Source organism: Bombina bombina, chromosome 1 (genome assembly GCF_027579735.1).
Source record: "Bombina bombina isolate aBomBom1 chromosome 1, aBomBom1.pri, whole genome shotgun sequence".
NCBI lineage: Eukaryota > Metazoa > Chordata > Amphibia > Anura > Bombinatoridae > Bombina > Bombina bombina.
The window spans coordinates 457,507,280-457,526,551 of record NC_069499.1 but is presented as its reverse complement, the minus strand read 5'-3'; the positions used below and the strand labels follow the sequence as shown (position 1 = coordinate 457,526,551).

Here is a 19,272-nt window from a genome sequence, read left to right as displayed (position 1 = left end):
AGGGTTACTATCTTAATTGGGAAACTATCTGGTAGGGCCTTGGAGGCTTTCCACACTGTCCCCTCCGAAGATCAAGGCAACTATGACCGGGTGAAGGAGCGCATCCTTGCTCGGTATGGACTTACCCCAGAGGCTCACCGGCTAAACTTCAGGGGACTACAAAGACAACAGGAGCAGCCATATACTGAGTTTGCCCACTGCTTAGCTAGATCCTTGAACTCCTGGGTTACTGGGTGCCACATCACCACCCTAGACGAAGCTGTTCAACTCATCCTCCTGGAGCAGTTCTACAACCGCACCCCAGCAGAGATAAGGGACTGGGTAAAAGACAAGGGACCCAGAACAGCTGACCAAGCCGCTGCCCTGGCTGATCAGTATGTGGATGCCTGGCGCCAGGCAGCCACAGACCCCCGGCCAGCAACCTGCTCCGCTCCAGCCCCAGCTCGAACCCCAACATTCTTTCGGCAGCCACAGACCCAGCCGCCCCCTGTTTACCTGGCCGGGAGCAGCCATCCCCGGGGGGTGTTATGGGTGTGGACACCCCGGACAGGTTATACGGGACTGCTCCGCCAAACAAAGAAACCCCCCAGCCCAGTCGCCAAGGAACCTTGCCTCAACCTCGTGGGGGTCTCCTCAAGCCCGCACCTATCAGGCCGCTGCCCATTGTGCCCATACAGCAAGCTCCGACCCCTATGCTGAGTGGACAGATGGGTGTCTTGCACCATGTTGGCTCAATGGACCAAGACAACCGACAACAACACCGGGAAGTTTTCTGGGTCAACGGGCAGGTGGCTCAAAGAATGAGAGATACGGGGACCACCGTTTCTTTGATCCAACCTCACCTCGTTCCCCCCTCCAGCTGCACTGGGCGAACCCTTTCTGTGGGGGTAGCCGGAGGTGAGGTCCTCAGGATTCCTACAGCCTGGGTCCATTTGAACTGGAAAACCGACTCCCACAATGTAGAAGTGGGGGTTATGCACCACATCCCTGCCGAGGTCCTGTTGGGAAACAACCTTGGCCACCTTGTGTCCGCCTATGTGGGGGATGCCTCTCCGGATACCTGCCCAGTGACTACCCACCAGCAGGCCAGATGCTCAGCCACCTCACCAACTCTGCGGACCCAGGTAAGAACTACCACCCCGACATCTATATAAAAGACAAAACAAAGGGGCGCCTCATGTGTAATATCATCAAATAAGCATAAAGCCACAGAAAAAAAGCCAAATGGGTACTCACAAGGCTCTGGAGCACACCTATGTGCTTTTAGGGACAGGCTGCAGATTTTGTCAGGTGTGACAGCTCACCCACAGAGGATATCAGTCATTAAATATTAGATGAGCACACTTATGTGCTAGTAGGAGCAAGCTGGCATATTATGGTAAGGTGTGTTAGCTCACCACCAAGGGACTTTTCCTTAGGATGCAATATCCAAAAGTGGCAGACTTCAGTGTGTTAGTTTCCACTCCAAGCAGGTGCAGGCAGGTAAAATCATTCACAAGAGTATTTTTTAAAAATTAAAAAGTTCTATTTATTAAAAACAAATTAAAATACATATACAAAGGAGTGAACTAGGGGCATACAGTCAAGCCCCCTGTAAATGCAACGCATTTCTCGGCTCATACACTGTTTCCTCAGGCATATTTTTTACCCTGCTACTGTCTTGCTTTATATACCTACTATCTAGAGCTAACATTTTTCCTCTCTATCCTAAGGGCGTGTACCCTTAATTGGTAACCTTCAACACCTGACTGTTTCAGTGTTTATTTGCAAAGGTATCAGTCTAGTGTGTTAAAATAAAACAAAGGTATAAAGTGAAAATCTATACAGCAATTCATATACAGCAATTCATATCCACCTAATAATTCTAAACAATAATCTCTAAACATGTGGAAACAATGTAATCATGAATATAAAACATTCTTTCACATTCATATTATACAATGTATGATATATTCACAGCATTTTTCCTACCATATACAGTTCATCATCAACAACATATTCCAAATTATTTTATATTTCAACATTTGTAATTCATAATGTATATCCCCAAAATTTTATATGATGTTAGTTTATTTGCTTGTATGTTAGTTTATTTCAACTGTCATTTGTTTGCACATTATGCATCGTTTAACAGACCTGGGACACACCCCTTGAAAAGTCTGTTGAATGTTGTTTGTCTCAAGGGGAGAGGTATAAAGGAAACATTTTATAGTGTTATGTTTTGTTTTCCTCTAAAGGGACACAATAGTGCACAAGGAAAATGCTCTAAAGTGTTAGTGCGCTGTTGCTTATATATATCTATATGTGTAACCCCTGCAGAGGAGTTCAGCAAATAGTAATCTCCAGCGCAGTAATGCATGACTGGGAGCTAGCATAAAGTGAGCCAATGGCAAGAGGCATCTATGTGCAACCACCCATCAGCAGCTAGCTCAAAGTAGGGCACAGCCGCTGCTGAACCTACCTAGGTATGCCCTTCAACCAAAGATCAATCAACAACTGTAGCACCAGCACTTGACTTTAAGAAACCAAATCACTCTGACACAGACCTATAGCTGTGTATACTGAACATACAGTCACATCCTATGTGCACATGAGTCAAATGCAACACTCTCTGTGTAATATATATAAATATGAAGCGGACTTACACGAGATGCAGCTCCTGTCTATTGTGCCGCTCCCTTCTTCACCGCCGCTATTCCGAGAGTGCTGCGCTTGTCCTTCCGGTTCAAAATCCGGGTAACGTTCTCCGAGTTATCCACCTGTATGTGTAGGTGAGCCCTTTGGACGAGTCATATGAGTAACAAACAAAAAGAGAAATGTCCAGACCGGCTCCTCCTTCCACAATGCGCTCTTTATTTGATGCAAAAAAGAGCACAACAAACAGCACAAATAATATTGACAATGTCAAAGCACCTACAGGCAAGAGTTAAAACACAGGTAATGACAGGTACCCCCTCACACCTGACGCGTTTCGGTGGTTACCGTAATCATAGATCATCTATGATTATGGTAACCACCGAAACGCGTCAGATGTGAGGGGGTACCTGTCATTACCTGTGTTTTAACTCTTGCCTGCAGGTGCTTTGACATTGTCAATATTAATTGTGCTGTTTGTTGCGCTCTTTTTTGCATCAAATAAAGAGCGCATTGTGGAAGGAGGATCCGTTCTGGACATTTCTCTTTTTGTTTGTTACTTCAACCAAAGATGTCAAGTGAACAAAGTAAACTAGACAAAAAAAAAATAATGTAATCATTAGTTCAAAACTGCATGCTCTGTCTGACCCTAACATTTTATTTTGGCTTTCATGTCCCTTTAGTTTTACTTTCCTCATAATCCATATTAAAGGGACATGAAGCCTCAAATATTTATTTCATGATTCAGATTGAGCTTCTCACTGAAAATGTTCTACTGGAAATCAGTCATATCTTTTACTAGAAGGTTTTTTGCTAAGGGAGGTATATTGCAAAATGCTATTAAATTCTAAAGGTCTTTAAATAGAGAGCAGTTCAGAGATACACACATTGAAAATCCTGGTGGAATCAATATTCCTGGTTTCCTTTGCTCTGACCAATTAGGCTCAGATTTAAAGGGACAGTCTACCTGAATTTGTCTATTGTTTCAAAAGACAGACAATCACTACATTACCCATGCCCCAGTCCTGCACAACCAACACTTTTATATCAAACTTATGTTCTGACCTAATAACCAATTTGTAGAATAATACTTAAGGAGTCTTGATATAAAGGTTATTTAAATCCAAGAGTTTACAATTATCAGGAATGATTATTTGTCATAACTATATTTATCTATGCCTCAATGAACTATCTAAATATGCATTAAGGTTTCCTATAATGTACAATAAATCTTATACTAAAAATTGCTATGGTATAAATAAAATTGATATGACCAAAAGATCAATGTGTAAAAATATTATGCATCACAATGTCATATAGCGATACCTGGGAGGACCATCTGGTCCACCTAAGCGTCGTCTTAGATCGTCTTCGAGCCGCCGGCCTAACCCTGAAGCCAGTGAAGTGTACCATTGGGCGCTCAGAAGTTCAGTACTTAGGCAACCAAATCAGCTGCATTAAGCAGCGACCCGAGCCAGCCAAAGTCGAGGCAGTGGCTAACCGGCCCACCCCCAGGACCAAAACCCAAGTCCTTGCCTTTCTGGGTACTGCAGGCTACTACTGGAGGTTCATCCCTAATTACAGCACCCTCGCCAAACCCCTGACTGACCTGACCCATAAACGACTTCCCCGACTGGTCCTGTGGTCCCCCGAGTGTGAAAAAGCCTTCCAGAGTCTTAAGTCTACCTTAATCTCTGCCCCAGTACTGGCTGCTCCTAACCAGCCAAACGTTTTTCTGTCCACACAGATGCCTCCATGTTTGGGTTGGGGGCTATACTAAGCCAGGTGGACGATAAAGGACAGGACCACCCCGTTGCCTACATCAGTCGCAAACTGCTACCCCGAGAAGTAGGCTATGCGGCGGTTGAGAAGGAGTGTCTGGCGCTGGTATGGGCTTTGAAGAAGTTGCAGCCCTACCTATATGGGAGACCCTTCACCGTCCTTACTGACCACAACCCCCTAGTATGGCTCAACCGTGTTTCCGGGGACAACAGGAGACTGTTGAGGTGGAGCCTAGTCCTGCAGCCATTTAACTTTGACATCCAGTACCGACCGGGAAAGAGCAATGGGAATGCTGACAGACTTTCCCGGCGGACTGAAGTGGCATAAACTCCTCGGACATCCCCAGGCCGACCCGTGTGTGGATCTAGCCGGGTCTGCTGAACTGGAGGGGGGGAGTTGTCATGGATTCTGGGCTGCAGGGGCTGAACCCTTGCCCCCCCCCTATAGACTTCACTCCAGCTGTTTCTCAGTGGTTTGGGGCTCATCAGAGCAACCACAATCTCTGGAAGTTTTTGTTTGGTGTATGACCAGGAAAACCCTCCTAGGCTGGCTGGGCTTCTGGAACTCCCAGTCGGCCGCATCACAACGGACACCCGCCTAACTCCTCTCAGGCTGGCCGGGCTCCTGGAACTCCCGGTCGGCCACAGGACACCCACTAACTTTACCCCTGGTCGCTCCAGCAGCCCTTTGCCACAGAGCTCCACTCTTTTGGGGATTGGTAGCCCCTAGGGAGGACAAGAGCTGTGGAAAATATCAGGGGGGAGCTCCTTTGGGAACTGGCAGTTTTGGACACCCCTATCCCCATAACTTCAACAGACTGTAACTCCGGTCCCCAGTAACGAATCATGCTGATTTTTGGACTGTGGCATCTGGGGACCGAGAGCTTTAAAATGATCACCGGGATCACCCCGAAACCGCCACCGCCACCCATGTGTATTGGGATTATATGGGACTGTGGCTCCTATGGAGGTGCCGGGCTGTCTGGAGGGGCGGGAATGGCGGGAAAATAGTGGGATTGTCCAGGGTCTTATCAAGATGAGCTGTCTGTATAAAAGGAGTGCATGTTTTCAATAAAATCAGTTCTTGTTCACCTGAAGGCTAGTCTGTCTAGTTATTTGGGTGAGCTCCAGCTAAAATCACTTTCCTGGGCTACATAGAAATCACTTTCCTGGGCTACATAGCCACTTGTTCCAGGCAGAGGAAGGACCCGGTCGACGGTGCTACCCAGTCGGTGTAGCAGGGAAGTCCATCACACTAACACTATGTCAGACACATGTACAAAAGGAGTCAAGATAATAGAAAAGTTGAATCTTTATTTATTGGAAAGATACAGAATTATAGTATAATAAAAACACATTGTAAAGCTTTTTACATCAAGAGAAAATTCTTAAGAAGGTTTAGACGATGGACTTTCAGTCAGTATGGACTGTATGACAACAGCGATTTAAGTATTAAAATGAAGAGCATTGTTGCTCTTATGATATTGCATTGTAACTTTATATTGTATGGCAGCACAATAAGTTAATTATGATTGCATTGCAATTTTATTTAAAAATAAAATCTTTAAAAACTGAAAAAAAAAAAATGTAAAGGACAGGAAAATTCTAAAGCAAATTAAATACATAGCACTATGGCCCACATTTAACTAGCAATCATCCTGTGTCTGCATAATACATTCATAATTCAGCTCTCAGATTTATCAAGCTATGGTGGTCAATTTATCAAGCACTCGGCTAGATTACAAGTTTTGCGTTATGGCTGAAAAAGCCTCATAACACTACTTTTTCACTACCCCTGGTATTACGAGTCTTGTAGGTACAGCTGTACCGCACACTTTTTTGGCCGTCATGCAACGTAACTATCGCACTTTTTAAAAAGTCCTTTTTCAATGGTACTTCCACAGCACCGGTATTACAAGTTTGCCTGTCCGGCCAAAAAGTGAGCGGTACAGCCTATAACTATAAGATCTGTACCGTAAATTGAAAGTCAGTAGTTTTACGTTACAAAGCTGTAGCATAAAACTCATAACTAAAGTGTCACAAAGTACACTAACACCCATAAACTACATATTAACCCCTAAATCGAGGCCCTCCTGCATCTCAAACACTAAAATACAATTATTAACCCCTAATCTGCCGCTCCGGACATCGCCGCCATTATAATAAACATATTAACCCCTAAACCGCGGCACTCCCGCATCGTAAACACTAGTTAAATATTACATATACTTATTAACCAGTAATCTGCTGTCCCTAACATCGCCGTAACCTACATTACTGTTATTAACCAATAATCTGCTGCCCCCAAAATCGCTGCCACCTAACTACACTTATTAATCCCTAATCTGCTGCCCCCAATGTCGCCACCACTATACTAAAGTTATTAACCCATAAACCTAACCCTAACGTAACCCTAACCCTAACACCCGCTAACTTTAACATAATTAAAATAATCCCAAATAAAAATTACAATTAATACCTAAATTATTCCTATTTAAAAGTTAATAAATACTTACCTGTAAAATAAAACCAATCGGCTAGATTACGAGTTTTGCGTTATGAATGAAAAAGCAGCGTTATGGGTTATAACACTGCTTTTCCACTACAGCTGCTATTACGAGTCTTGTCAAAAAAGCTGTACCGCACACTTTTTTGGCCATAACGCAAATTAATTTACGTAAAGTCTTTTTTCAATGGGACTTCCATAGCGCCGATATTACAAGCTTTTTCTGCGAGGCCAAAAAGTGAGCGGTGCAGCCTATCCCGCAAGATTCGTAACGCAATCTAAAGTCAGTAGTTATGAGTTTTTTGTTACAAAGCTGTAGCATAAAACTCATAACTAAAGTGCTACAAAGAACACTAACACAAAGGATTGAGCTTGCATTCTATTGGCTGATTGGAACAGCCAATAGAATGTAAGCTCAATCCTATTGGCTGATTGGATCAGCCAATAGGATTGAAGCTCAATCCTATTAGCTGATTGCATCAGCCAATAGGAATTTTTCACCTTTAATTCCGATTGGCTGATAGAATTCTATCAGCCAATCGGAATTCAAGGGACACCATCTTGGATGACGTCACTTAAAGGAAACTTCATTCTGGAAGAAGAATTTGATTGAAGAGGATGCTCCGCGCCGGATGTCTTGAAGATGGAGCCGCTCCGCGCCGGATGGATGAAGATAGAAGATGCAGTCTGGATGAAGACTTCTGCCCGTCCGGAGGACCACTTCTGCCGCTTGGATGAAGACTACACCCAGCTTCGTTGAGGATGGATGTTCGGTCTTCAAAACTGTAAGTGGATCTTCGGGGGTTAGTGTTAGTTTTTTTTTAAGGGTTTATTGGGTGGGTTTTATTTTTAGATTAGGGTTTGGACAGAAAAAGAGCTAAATGCCCTTTTAAGGGCAATGCCCATCAAAATGCCCTTTTCAGGGCAATGGGGAGCTTAGGTTTTTTTAGTTAGGTTTTTATTTGGGGTGTTGGGGGGGTTGCTTTAAGGGCTATTGGTAGTTTAGGTTAGGCTAGGGTTTTTTTATTTTGGGATGGCTTTTTTATTTTGATAGGGCTATTAGATTAGACTAATTATTATTGTAATTAGTTTAAATATCTGATAATTTGTTTTTTATTTTGTGTAATTTAGTGGGGGTTTTTTGTAATTTAGGTAATTGTATTTAATAAATGTAATGTATTTAATTGTAGTGTAAGGTTAGGTGTTAGTGTAGCTCAGGTTAGGTTTTATTTTACAGGTAAATTTGTATTTATTTTGCTTAGGGTTTATTTTATAGGTAAGTATTTAGTTTTAAATAGGAATTATTTAGTTAATGATAGGAATTTTTATTTCGATTTATTTTAATTATATTTAAGTTAGGGGGTGTTAGGGATAGGGTTAGACTTAGGTTTAGGGGTTAATAAATTAAGTATATTGGCAGCGCCATTAGGGGCGGCAGATTAGGGGTTAATAATATTTAACTAGTGTTTTTGATGCAGGAGTACAGCGGTTTAGGGGCTAATATGTTTATTATAGTGGCGGTGGTGACGTTGGGGGCGGCAGATTAGAGGTTAATAAGTGTAGGTAGGTGGCAGCGATATTGGGGGCGGCAGATTAGGGGTTAATAAGTGTAATGTAGGTGGCGGCGATGTCGGGGCGGGAGATTAGGTGTGTTCAGACTCAGGGTTTATGTTAGGGTGTTAGGTTTAAGCATAAATTTTCTTTCCCCATAGGAATCAATGGGGCTGCATTACGGAGCTTTACGCTCCATTATTGCAGGTGTTAGGCTTTTGTTTAGCTGGCTCTCCCCATTGATGTCTATGAGGAAATCGTGCACAAGCACGTAAAACCAGCTGAAAGCAGCGCTGGTATTTGTGTGCGGTATGGAGCTCAACGTTGACATATTGCCCGCAAACGCAGGTTTTGGTAAACCTGTAATAGCAGTGCTATTAAAGGTGACCAGTGGAAATAACTTGCAAGTTATTGCCGAGCCACTCATAACACAAAACTCATAATATGGCCGTCTATATGGAGCTTGATGCCCCGTGAAGGCTCGCTGGAAACAGAAGTTATGAAGCAGTGATTTAAAGACTTCTGCTCTATAACTTGTCCATCTGCTCTGAAGCGGCAGATAGAAATCAACCCGATCCAATACGATCGGGTTGATTGACAACCCCTGCTAGCGGCCAGGGGGCAGTATTGCACCAGCAATTCACAAGAACTGCTGGTGCAATGATAAATGCCGACAGAGTATGCTGTTGGCATTTATCGATGTGTGGCGGACATGATACGCTACTTCATATCATGTCTACTCGCACATTGTTAAATATACCCCATGGACTCTATTCAAAATAATGTTTTTTTCCCTGGCGCCGGATTCAATCACAATGTGAATTTGCGACTGATGTAACCTATTTTCTGCCTATTACTCCCGTCTAACAATCCTCCCAGATAGCAAATTTGTATTTGGCACCTTTCTTGTCACCAACACCATCAGCCTGGAAGTTTCTATCAAATAAGTCACCCTAGATCAAAAAGTCACTAGTGTATACCAAAATGTGTTTTCGCCATCAGTTTTCTTTCAATTACCATAGAAAACAATAGACAGTCTGATAGTCTGTATAAATATAAGTTGGACATGAAAAATAAATCCTATAACTTTTTTCTGCTTGCAGAGTGGAAGTTTTAGTATTTAAAGTGGCAGCAACCCTACTACTAAGAAGCCGCCATAGACAACGTCTTGCTCTACAGTAGAGGCAAGAAGTTATCCATCAAAGGCGGGGCATAAAAGTGCCACAAATATTTTTGCCCCGCTGTGGTCTGGAAGCTCTTAGAGACCGTGAAATGTTGCAGCAATTTAGATTGTCAAGGCAATCAATTATTTTTTATCAAATTCAGGACTATTTGCAGCTGGTCACCTTCAGCACATGGTCAATTCCTGGTATCCACAAATTGTTGGTCATTCTGCATTTCATGGCTACCAGGTCTTTTCAATCAGTGTCCAATGTTGTAGTCGGTATGAGTCAACCAACATTCTCCAGGCGCCTACAAACTGTTTTAGATGCCATGTACACTGCATGTAAGCGTCATGTTTGCCTCCCAGATGCAACAGAGGGATGGCAATCAGTAAAATTATAAGTTTTTTATATTGCTGTGAATGTTTCATTCACTATCATGGAACAAAAAAACACTTTTGACTAAGTAGACAGTTTGTTAAATCCACTTATCATCGTTTACAATGGATTCTAATATATCAATCATCCGTCTGTTGACGTGAATACATCTGTATTCGATACATTTTGGATTTGGGCTGTAATTTGGGGCACTCAAAGATGCAGAGATTCTCATATAGGTTATTATCTACTTTTAGTAACTTTTTAAATGAACCTCTATGTATAAATGCAACAAAACTCTTATGTCATGCAGTGCAATTTTCTGCTAAGATACAGCAAAATCTGTGAGGGGGCTCGTAATACTATAATTTATAAAACCTCATCTGATAAGAGGGATTTAGAGAATCAGGCCCTTTGGGCCTAATGATCAAAAATGTGAAGGCATGGAGAGAAATCTTGCAAAATCTTTTTTTTTAGTATTGTATTGTAATGTATGTGTATATTCTTCACATACTGAATCCTATATAGATAAGCAGCTATATTTTGCTAAAATTTGCCTCTATAAAATAGTACTAATGATACTTTTTAGATAATCTTATCTCACTAGACCAAAGAGCTTTAGTTCATTGTGTCCTAAGAGGGAATAAACATGCAAGGCCTTGGCAATTCAAAGTGGGGCAGTGATGATTCCTCACTGCACTCTGTGTCTGCTGGTCCTTGCACTGATGGTGAACCTGAGGTCCTAGGTTGTTTCTAACCTCTTCCATTTGTTTAACTTTTTTTTTTAATAAGGATAGCACCAGCACGATACACGGTGGTGATGCATAGCATGTGAACTCCCCAGCTTAGGCCTTACTTTTGCTTTAAATTACAGTTTGTGTTCTCTCTATTCTTTATTTTTAATAAGAGCATGGATATGGGCACATTCAATTTCCATCCTTAGCCACAGCCCAATGTCATCACACTATGGGCCTGATGATCAAAAGTTCTCCAGTATGGAGATAAATTATAGTGCAGGGACTAAAATTACAGAATTCTCTAAGATAAAGGGAGGAACCTGGAAGCCCCAGAGAGATGAGAACTGCCCCCCATAAAAAGTAATTATGCTCTCTGGGATAGAGAATTTTACAGAGAGAGAGTGAAATTAACAGGGGAGCACCTGACACTGATAGAAAGTTTGCAGCAAATACAAACGGAACTGAAATGTTTTCACTGCAATTTAACTTGCATTTGTTTCTAGTTTAGTACACATTACTTTTCTAACAGTTAAATGAGTGCATTGTGATTTTGAGCAAACTTCACTTGCATACTACTTGGGAGATCTGTGAAGATTGCAGGTATAAAATGCTTAGAGAATATCATAAGAGTTGTGGGAGGGATTCAGACAGAACTTTAAAATTCCTCTGTCCCTCCCACTTTTGGAACTCTCCATTTTATTTCACATAGGCCAAATACAAAGTGCATTGCAACTTGTAAAAGTATAGTCTTAATTTAGTAAAGTTTCAAAGCATATTCAGAATTTGTAATATCACAATCCTAAATCCTAAATAAAACTTAAAGGACCCAATATGAAGTCTAAAATAATATAAAATACAAAGCATAAAGTGTAAAGGTAACACAACCATCATGTCAAGCAGTGCTATATTGCAATGGGCTTGTCTCTACTTCACACCAAGAAGTGCAGGGAATATAACAATATTTACCTTTCTAGAATCTTGTGAGGGATCTCCCAGTGCTGGAGGATGATTGTAGGTCATCTCATCTGAGCAGAGAGCTTTGTGTTATAAACAACCCTCCTACAAACCTTCATCCATATATACTAAAATTATATAGAATATATTAGTGCCCCTTCCTGCTGCATAAAAGTGTTATGTATATCATTTTTGAAATAAATTAAACAAATGGAAAATACTTATATATATATATATTTTTTTTTTCTTAAATGTAAATTTGTTTTAGTTTCATAGTGATGTTATTGACAATGTCATGCAAAGATCCCATGAGAGGAGCAGTTTAAGTTAGAAATTCCCTTGATTTTAAGTGTAGGATAGGAAACTTAAACTCTGGATTTAACATAAGATTTTTGCTAATTAATATACACTTTGTTTGTTATATAGGAGATATTATAGTATAACTCGTATTTCAGGCAGGAATTTACACTAAAACAAATAGGTACAGGCTTGTTTTGTATGTTCTCTGATTTTTCAACCAACTTGTACCCTGTAATATGAGCACTCTCATGTTCACTCACTATTGCCAACCATCTAAAATCTGTTATAATCAGAATGTACATACCATTTGCCAGTGCCACATCTATATTACCGTCCTGTATTGTTTGCAATCTACTAAGTAGTCTTACATTTTTGCAATTAAATTTCTATTTAGGATACAAAAAAGTATCACCAGTACTTCCTTATGTTTTTATTTCAAAATAAATTATTCTTTGTAATATAAGAAAAAGATTAAATTAAATGCACAAAGTTTTTAAATATGTATGCAAGTCCAATCTAAAGCATACAGGAAAAGTATAGGTATCAGTTGATGGCATGCTACAAATGTTTGTAAAAATGTTTGTTATAGTTTATGGTAAACAAGTTCTTATTTGTTTTAGTGTTAACGAACTAGATGAATTTATTCAACAAACTGAAAAAGGCTTAAACAAAAAACTAAAGGGAGAAGAATATGCTGTGCTGGTGGAAATTATGGGTAATCTCATGGCAATTCGCAATAGATCATCCACTGATGAGAATTTCAGGCATTTAAAAGCTACTGCAGAACTTCTTCGACACTATGGGCAACAGCTACCTGATCACATTTTTTCAAAGCTTGAGGTAAGAATATTTTTTTTCTCTTCTTTTTAGCTTTCAATATCTAAGGAAAAAGTCAGCCATTTAGCAGGAAAAATAATATTTTATGTATTTATGGTTAGTCATAAACTGGTCATCATTCATGTATGAAATAAGGCAACTCAAGAACATTTTGGGCTAGATTACGAGTGGAGCGCAATATTGCGCTTACGCGACTGTGATATTTGTGCTCCACTCAGTAATAATAGCTCACATAAATGTGCGCTGGTATTACAAGTGCAGTGCAATACGAATGTGACCTTGCATTCACATTGCCTGGAAGCCACGTGGTCACGAGAGCATGCTTTCAAAGACTTTAATAGGAGTCTCGTTTTCATGCCGACAGAAACAGCAAACCACCTAGCGCAGCTCAGGGGGCAACTCATGCAGCACTAAATAAATATATATGTATATGGTTATATATATATATATATATACTGTATATATATATATATATATATATATATATATTTATGTAGAAAAAACAGTTCCCAAGTGCTGAAATCAGTTTTCCTATAAGGCTTCAAACAGCCCGCAGCCAGATGAGGGGTAAAGCAAACAAACTGATTATGTAAGGTGCACAGTCAAAGAGAGATAGCTCACAAGCGATAGATAGCAGGCAACATGGAGGCAGCAACATACAGGAAGCATGAATAATGTAAACAGATTTGACCATCTACTCACTCTTCGGAGCAATATTCATCTACCCTGGATGTAGTGGTCCTGTTCCTTTGATTCAATTCGCCGGTCCTTCCTCTTAGCGGACAGCTTAGCTTTTCAGGTATGTGTCTCTAGCCCTCCACTCCACAGCAGTGGAAATGCCGACAAACGCTATCACATGACTTCCGGGTGCACCGCAATTCAGATCCCCTCTCTCCGTCCTTGGAAAATGACGTCACCGGACGCTCCGGCGAAGGAAATGGAGCTCCCCAAACTCCGAATAATATTGAATAAAGATGAAATAATATCCAGGCGTCCTCGTAAAGGTAAAAAATCCAAAACTTTATTCTCAACAGGTCATATCAAAGTTAAAAGACCCTGTGCAGCAGAGCCTCTGGTAAAAACAATTCAGCAAGCACAGCCTAACATGTTTCGGCCAGCCTGGCCGTAATCATAGACATATCCCCCTTCTCAGAGGGTGTGCTTTTTAAAGGGTAATACTCTGCCCCTTAAACAATTAAAAAACAAACACTGTAATTGAATTTAATTAATAGTTGCAATGCCTATCACTATCATTTTATATATGGTACAACACTAGTGAACCTATTCGCAATCTTAATGGAAATGAACATGACATAAACAAACATACTTTCATTTGTAAGTCACAGATATGATAAACAAAATAATTAATTAACCAAAAATGGAGGCTCCTGGTTAATACGAGAGGAATGGTAAAGCATAGAGGTGCTACCAATACTTTAGCTGACACCTCTCTGCTATACATACTATGTGCTTAAGTTAATTACAATCTATAGTGCTAAAGTGAATACTTATAGTTGTCTACTTAATGAAATAGCATGCCATACAAGCATGATACTATTCATAGTTACATAAAGACATAACCCAGTATCACACAGTAGCTATGATACTAAATTCTGAAACTAGCACAAAGTACATAATCCAATCTTTCTTCTGTCATAGATATCTAAATTATAAAGACATATGTTTATATGTTAAATCAATTTGAAATCCTATTGTTCAAATTTACTCTACACTGTCTTAAATAAAGGATATCAACATATAGTATCAAACCAGGTCTCTACTCAGGCTTATAATTATAGGTGGATCATTCCCAATAATTAATTACATCAAATTGTGAATTAAATCCACACGGGACCAATGTTTTTAGTTTATGGATCCAATAAATTTCTTGTCTTTCAAGTATTTTTTGTTTGCTGCCCCCTCTTCGTGGCTTGCAAATCGCTTCAATTGCGTTCCATTTAAACATATCAACATTTTTCCCGTGTACTTCAATAAAGTGTCTGGAGAGTGCTGAACAATGGATATCATTTGAAATGTATCCCAAATGCTCCTTAATCCTAGTGCGTATGTCCCAGGTAGTTAACCCAACATACTGTAATCTATGTTGAGTACATTCAACCAAATAGATTACAAATGTTGAAGAACATTTTACACATCCCCTAGTGGTAAATGCTTCATTTGTTACATATGATTCAAAGCCATTCCCTTGCTTTAAGTATTTACATGGTTTACAAAGAGACTTGCCACATTTGTAAGTCCCCATAGTATTTAACCATGAACTCCGTGGACCTTGGTCTGGGAGCATGCTAGGTGAAAGCATGTTACCAATTGTCAAGTTTTTAGAATATATGAATTCACAACCTTTGTCAACAATATGCTTCAAGGTTTCATCCCCATATAAAATGGGCATATATTTTTTGACAATGTTGCAAACTTCAGAAAATTGATTCGAATATTTGGTGATAAATTTTAGACCCTTACGTTCGGGTCTCCACTTAGTCCCACCAAGCATTTGCCCCCTATCCAGAGTAGCAACTTCCTTGGACACCTTATCAACCATATTCCTATTGTATCCTCTCTCCACAAAGCGTGACACTAGATCTTTAGATTCTCTTTCAAAATCTTGATCTAGGCTACAATTTCTTCGTGCCCTCAGGAACTGCCCCTTGACTATACCTTTGTACACATGTGGAGGGTGGTTGCTATGTGCATGAAGGAGGCAGTTACCTGCAATTGGTTTACGATGTAATGTAGTATTGACCTTTCCCGTTAAGCCATCAAATCTTAACAGGAGGTCCAAAAAGACGATCTCAGATGCATGACAGTTATGTGTAAATTCAATGCCCATATCATTTGTATTGAAGGTTTGCACAAAATTGTTTATAGAGTTTTCATCTCCTTGCCAAATGAACAAGAGATCGTCTATGAACCTCCTATAAAAAAGATATTACCTATGAAAGGGTTATCATCCGCAAAGACGTGGAACAGCTCCCACCAACCCATAAATAGGTTGGCATATGAGGGCGCAAACTTGGCCCCCATGGCTGTTCCACGCCTCTGCAGAAAGAAAACCCCCTCAAACATAAAGTAATTGTGGCTTAGTAGGAATTCAGTCACTCTCAGAATAAAGCCCCTATAAACCTCGCTTAAATCTGTTTCAGTATCCAGGAAAAAATTAATAGCTTCCAGCCCCTTGCTATGAGGAATTGCTGAATACAAAGAGACCACATCTACAGTCAACCATTTTTGATTGGGCAAGTGGTCTACCGTTTCCATAAGCCTCAAAACATGTGTTGTGTCTCTGATGTAGCTAGGTAGCTTCCTAACAAGGGGCTGTAAATAAGAGCCAAGCCACTCTGACATGGGCTCTAATAAAGAGCCTATCCCTGCCACAATCGGGCGACCTTTCACATTTTCCAGGCCTTTATGTATTTTTGGAAGATGGTGGAAAATGGGCAAAACAGGATCTTTTACATTAAGTATGGTAGCTGTTTTTCTGTCTAAAATGCCTATTTCCACACCATCATCCACCAATAACATAAGCTCCCTCTGGAACCTAGCAGTGGGATTGAAGGAAAGTTCCACATAGACATTGCAGTCACCCAGTTGTCGTTGTGCTTCCAATACATATGAACTTCTGTCCATAACAATGACGCTGCCACCTTTGTCAGAATTTTTTATGACCAGCGAACTGTTTGACTGCAATGACCTTAGAGCCTCCCTTTCTTTATAATTGAGATTAGATCCAATATGGGTACTATTCTCTGAGAGTACAGTAAGGTCCTCCAATACACGCTTATGGAACAATTCCAGCTGTTTACCCCTTGTTTGAATGGGATAAAAGTTGGATTTGGTGTTAGTAAGCTGTCCTTTTGCACGTTCATATGGAGTATCAAGTGTATCAGTACTGTCTAGTGTCCTTAACGTTAACATACTACATGTGTCCTCAAAGTTTAGGAGATGTATCTCCTCCAGACCAGCCTGGATATTATTTCATCTTTATTCAATATATATTTATGTGTTTATATGTGTATATACACATATTAACACATAAATATATATATATATATATATATATATATATATATATATATATATATATATATATATATATGTAAGCATATACATATATATTTATAGTGAAAACACAGTCCCCCATTGACCTCCATGTAAAGGCACTTTCACCCCACATCCCCTCACTTTAATCCCTTATAATGGCTTTGTGCAGTTTTTTATTAAAACAATAAAGATGCTCATATTTTTTTTAATGATACTCTACTGTCCTCTTTATTTTGGGTTCAATTGGGGCAACTTTTCATTAACCAGAGATCTGTTCTCTGGTTAAGGATTTCTAGTGCAAAGGGTACAATAATTATACAAGTATTGAACAAGGATTGGGCAAGGGGAAAGACACAAGGCAAGTAATTTTGTAATATTATGTTTTATGTATCTCGTTTCCTCATGCAATTGCTGCTGTAATACTGTGTCTTATGTGTTTAATTGGTTCCCACTTGTAAAAATGCTTAATATATTAATATTCCTTTTTGCTACCTCTTGTCTCTATAACAGACGAGACTACATTATTCAATTACTCCTTCTCCCTCTCTACCTGCACTGTTCATTAGCCCATCTCTCTTAAACTCACCTTACTATTGTACTCATGAGCTTTACCTATTCCTAAACACTCTCTCTCCCCAGCACCTCGTCTTAAATACAGTCTCATTACTGCAAATCTGTATCTCATCTCATGTCACTCTCCCTCTCGCTTTTACTAACTGCTGGTGACATCTCCCCTAATCCTGGTCCCCAACAACTTCCTAGACGTGCACATCCATGTGTACCCTTCCATAGACTAAGAAAACAAAACTCTGGCAACCTTAATCACATTACTCTTATATCTAAAGCCACTACCCCTTTCACTTGTGCACTCTGGAACTCTCGCTCTGTTTGCAACAAGCTCACTTCTATACATGACCTCTTTATCTCCGCTCCCTCAACCTTCTGGCCCTAACAGAAACCTGGCTCTCTCCCCTAGACACAGCATCCACTGCTGCTCTGTCACATGGGGGTCTCCACTTCAGCCACACTCCTAGGTCTGGTAATAGACAAGGAGGTGGTGTAGGTATTTTACTTTCCTCTCGGTGCACCTTTCAACACATACATCACATCTCTTCCCTCACATTTTCCTCATTTGAAAACCACATGATTCGCTTGTTCTCTCCCCTCTCTATACATGTTGCAATCATATACCAACCCCCTGGCTCCTCAACTCAATTTCTAGATCACTTGGTTGCCTGGCTAACTTATTTCCTTTCCTCAGACACCCCTGCCCTCATTCTTGGTGACTTCAACATCCCTCTTGACAATCACACTGCCTCCTCTGCAAAACAACTTCTGCAACTCACTTTCTCCTTCAGTTTGTCACAATGGACTGATCTGGCCCCTCTTACCATAGCTTGGAAATCACACACTCATCCTCAGCCCTGGCATACTCCTCTGACACGCTACCTATGCAGATACTGAGCAGCACTGGATAAAATCTTGTAGTTAAGCTGATTTTCTTCATTACAAATTCATCTTTAACTCCTACTACTCTGCCCTCAATCTCTTTAAGCAACATTACTTCTCTACTCTTATCTCAACTCTTTCTTCAAACCCAAAAGTGCTGTTCTCCACTTTTAATACTCTTCTCCGCCCACCCCCACTTCCTAATACAACTTCTCTGTCAGCTCAAGACTTTGACAGCCACTTCAATAACAAAATCGACTCCATCAGAAATGAAATCAGCTCTCAACATACTTCCATTCTCTCTCCCCCTCAAACGCTCGCAATAAACCTCAACCCACATAGCCATAAACTTAGCTCTTTCTCCCCTGTTACTGAGGAAGAAGTTTCTGCACTTATACTGCTCTCTCACCTCACTACCTGTCCCCTTGACCCTATCCCCTCACAGCTACTCCCCTCCCTCTCTTCTACCCTTACACCTATACTAACACACATTTTCAACCTCTCCCTCAGCACCGGTATATTTCCCTCATCTCTGAAACATGAACTGGTCACACCTATCCTCAAAAAACCTTCCCTTGATCCAACCTCCCCATCCAACTACCGCCCTATTTTCCTCCTCCCTCTTGCCTCAAAGCCTCTCAAAAAGCTAGTATATGCACGCCTCTCCCATTTCCTTACATTAAACTCCGTCCTTAACCCACTGCAATCTGGATTTCGTCCCCATCACTCTACAGAGACAGCAATCGTTAAGGTTACCAACCACCCACTTACAGCAAAATCAAAAGGCCACTTCTCTCTGCTTATCCTCCTTGATCTGTCTGCAGCCTTTGATACTGTTGACCACCCTCTTTTGCTCCAAACCCTCCAATCCTTCGGCATTTGTGACAAAGCCCTCTCATTGTTCTCTTCCTACCTGTCAAACC

At 40.6% G+C, this 19,272-nt stretch overlaps 1 protein-coding gene across 1 annotated transcript in view; it reads left to right on the top strand.

Moving 5' to 3' along the window:
* The window catches only part of LOC128658546 (dynein axonemal heavy chain 11-like), a 1,692,686-nt gene that overhangs the window by 385,291 nt on the left and 1,288,123 nt on the right, over window positions 1–19,272 (top strand). Inside the window, 1 exon segment of the mRNA XM_053712841.1 lies at window positions 12,625–12,844. Coding sequence (XP_053568816.1) covers window positions 12,625–12,844 — 220 coding nt within the window.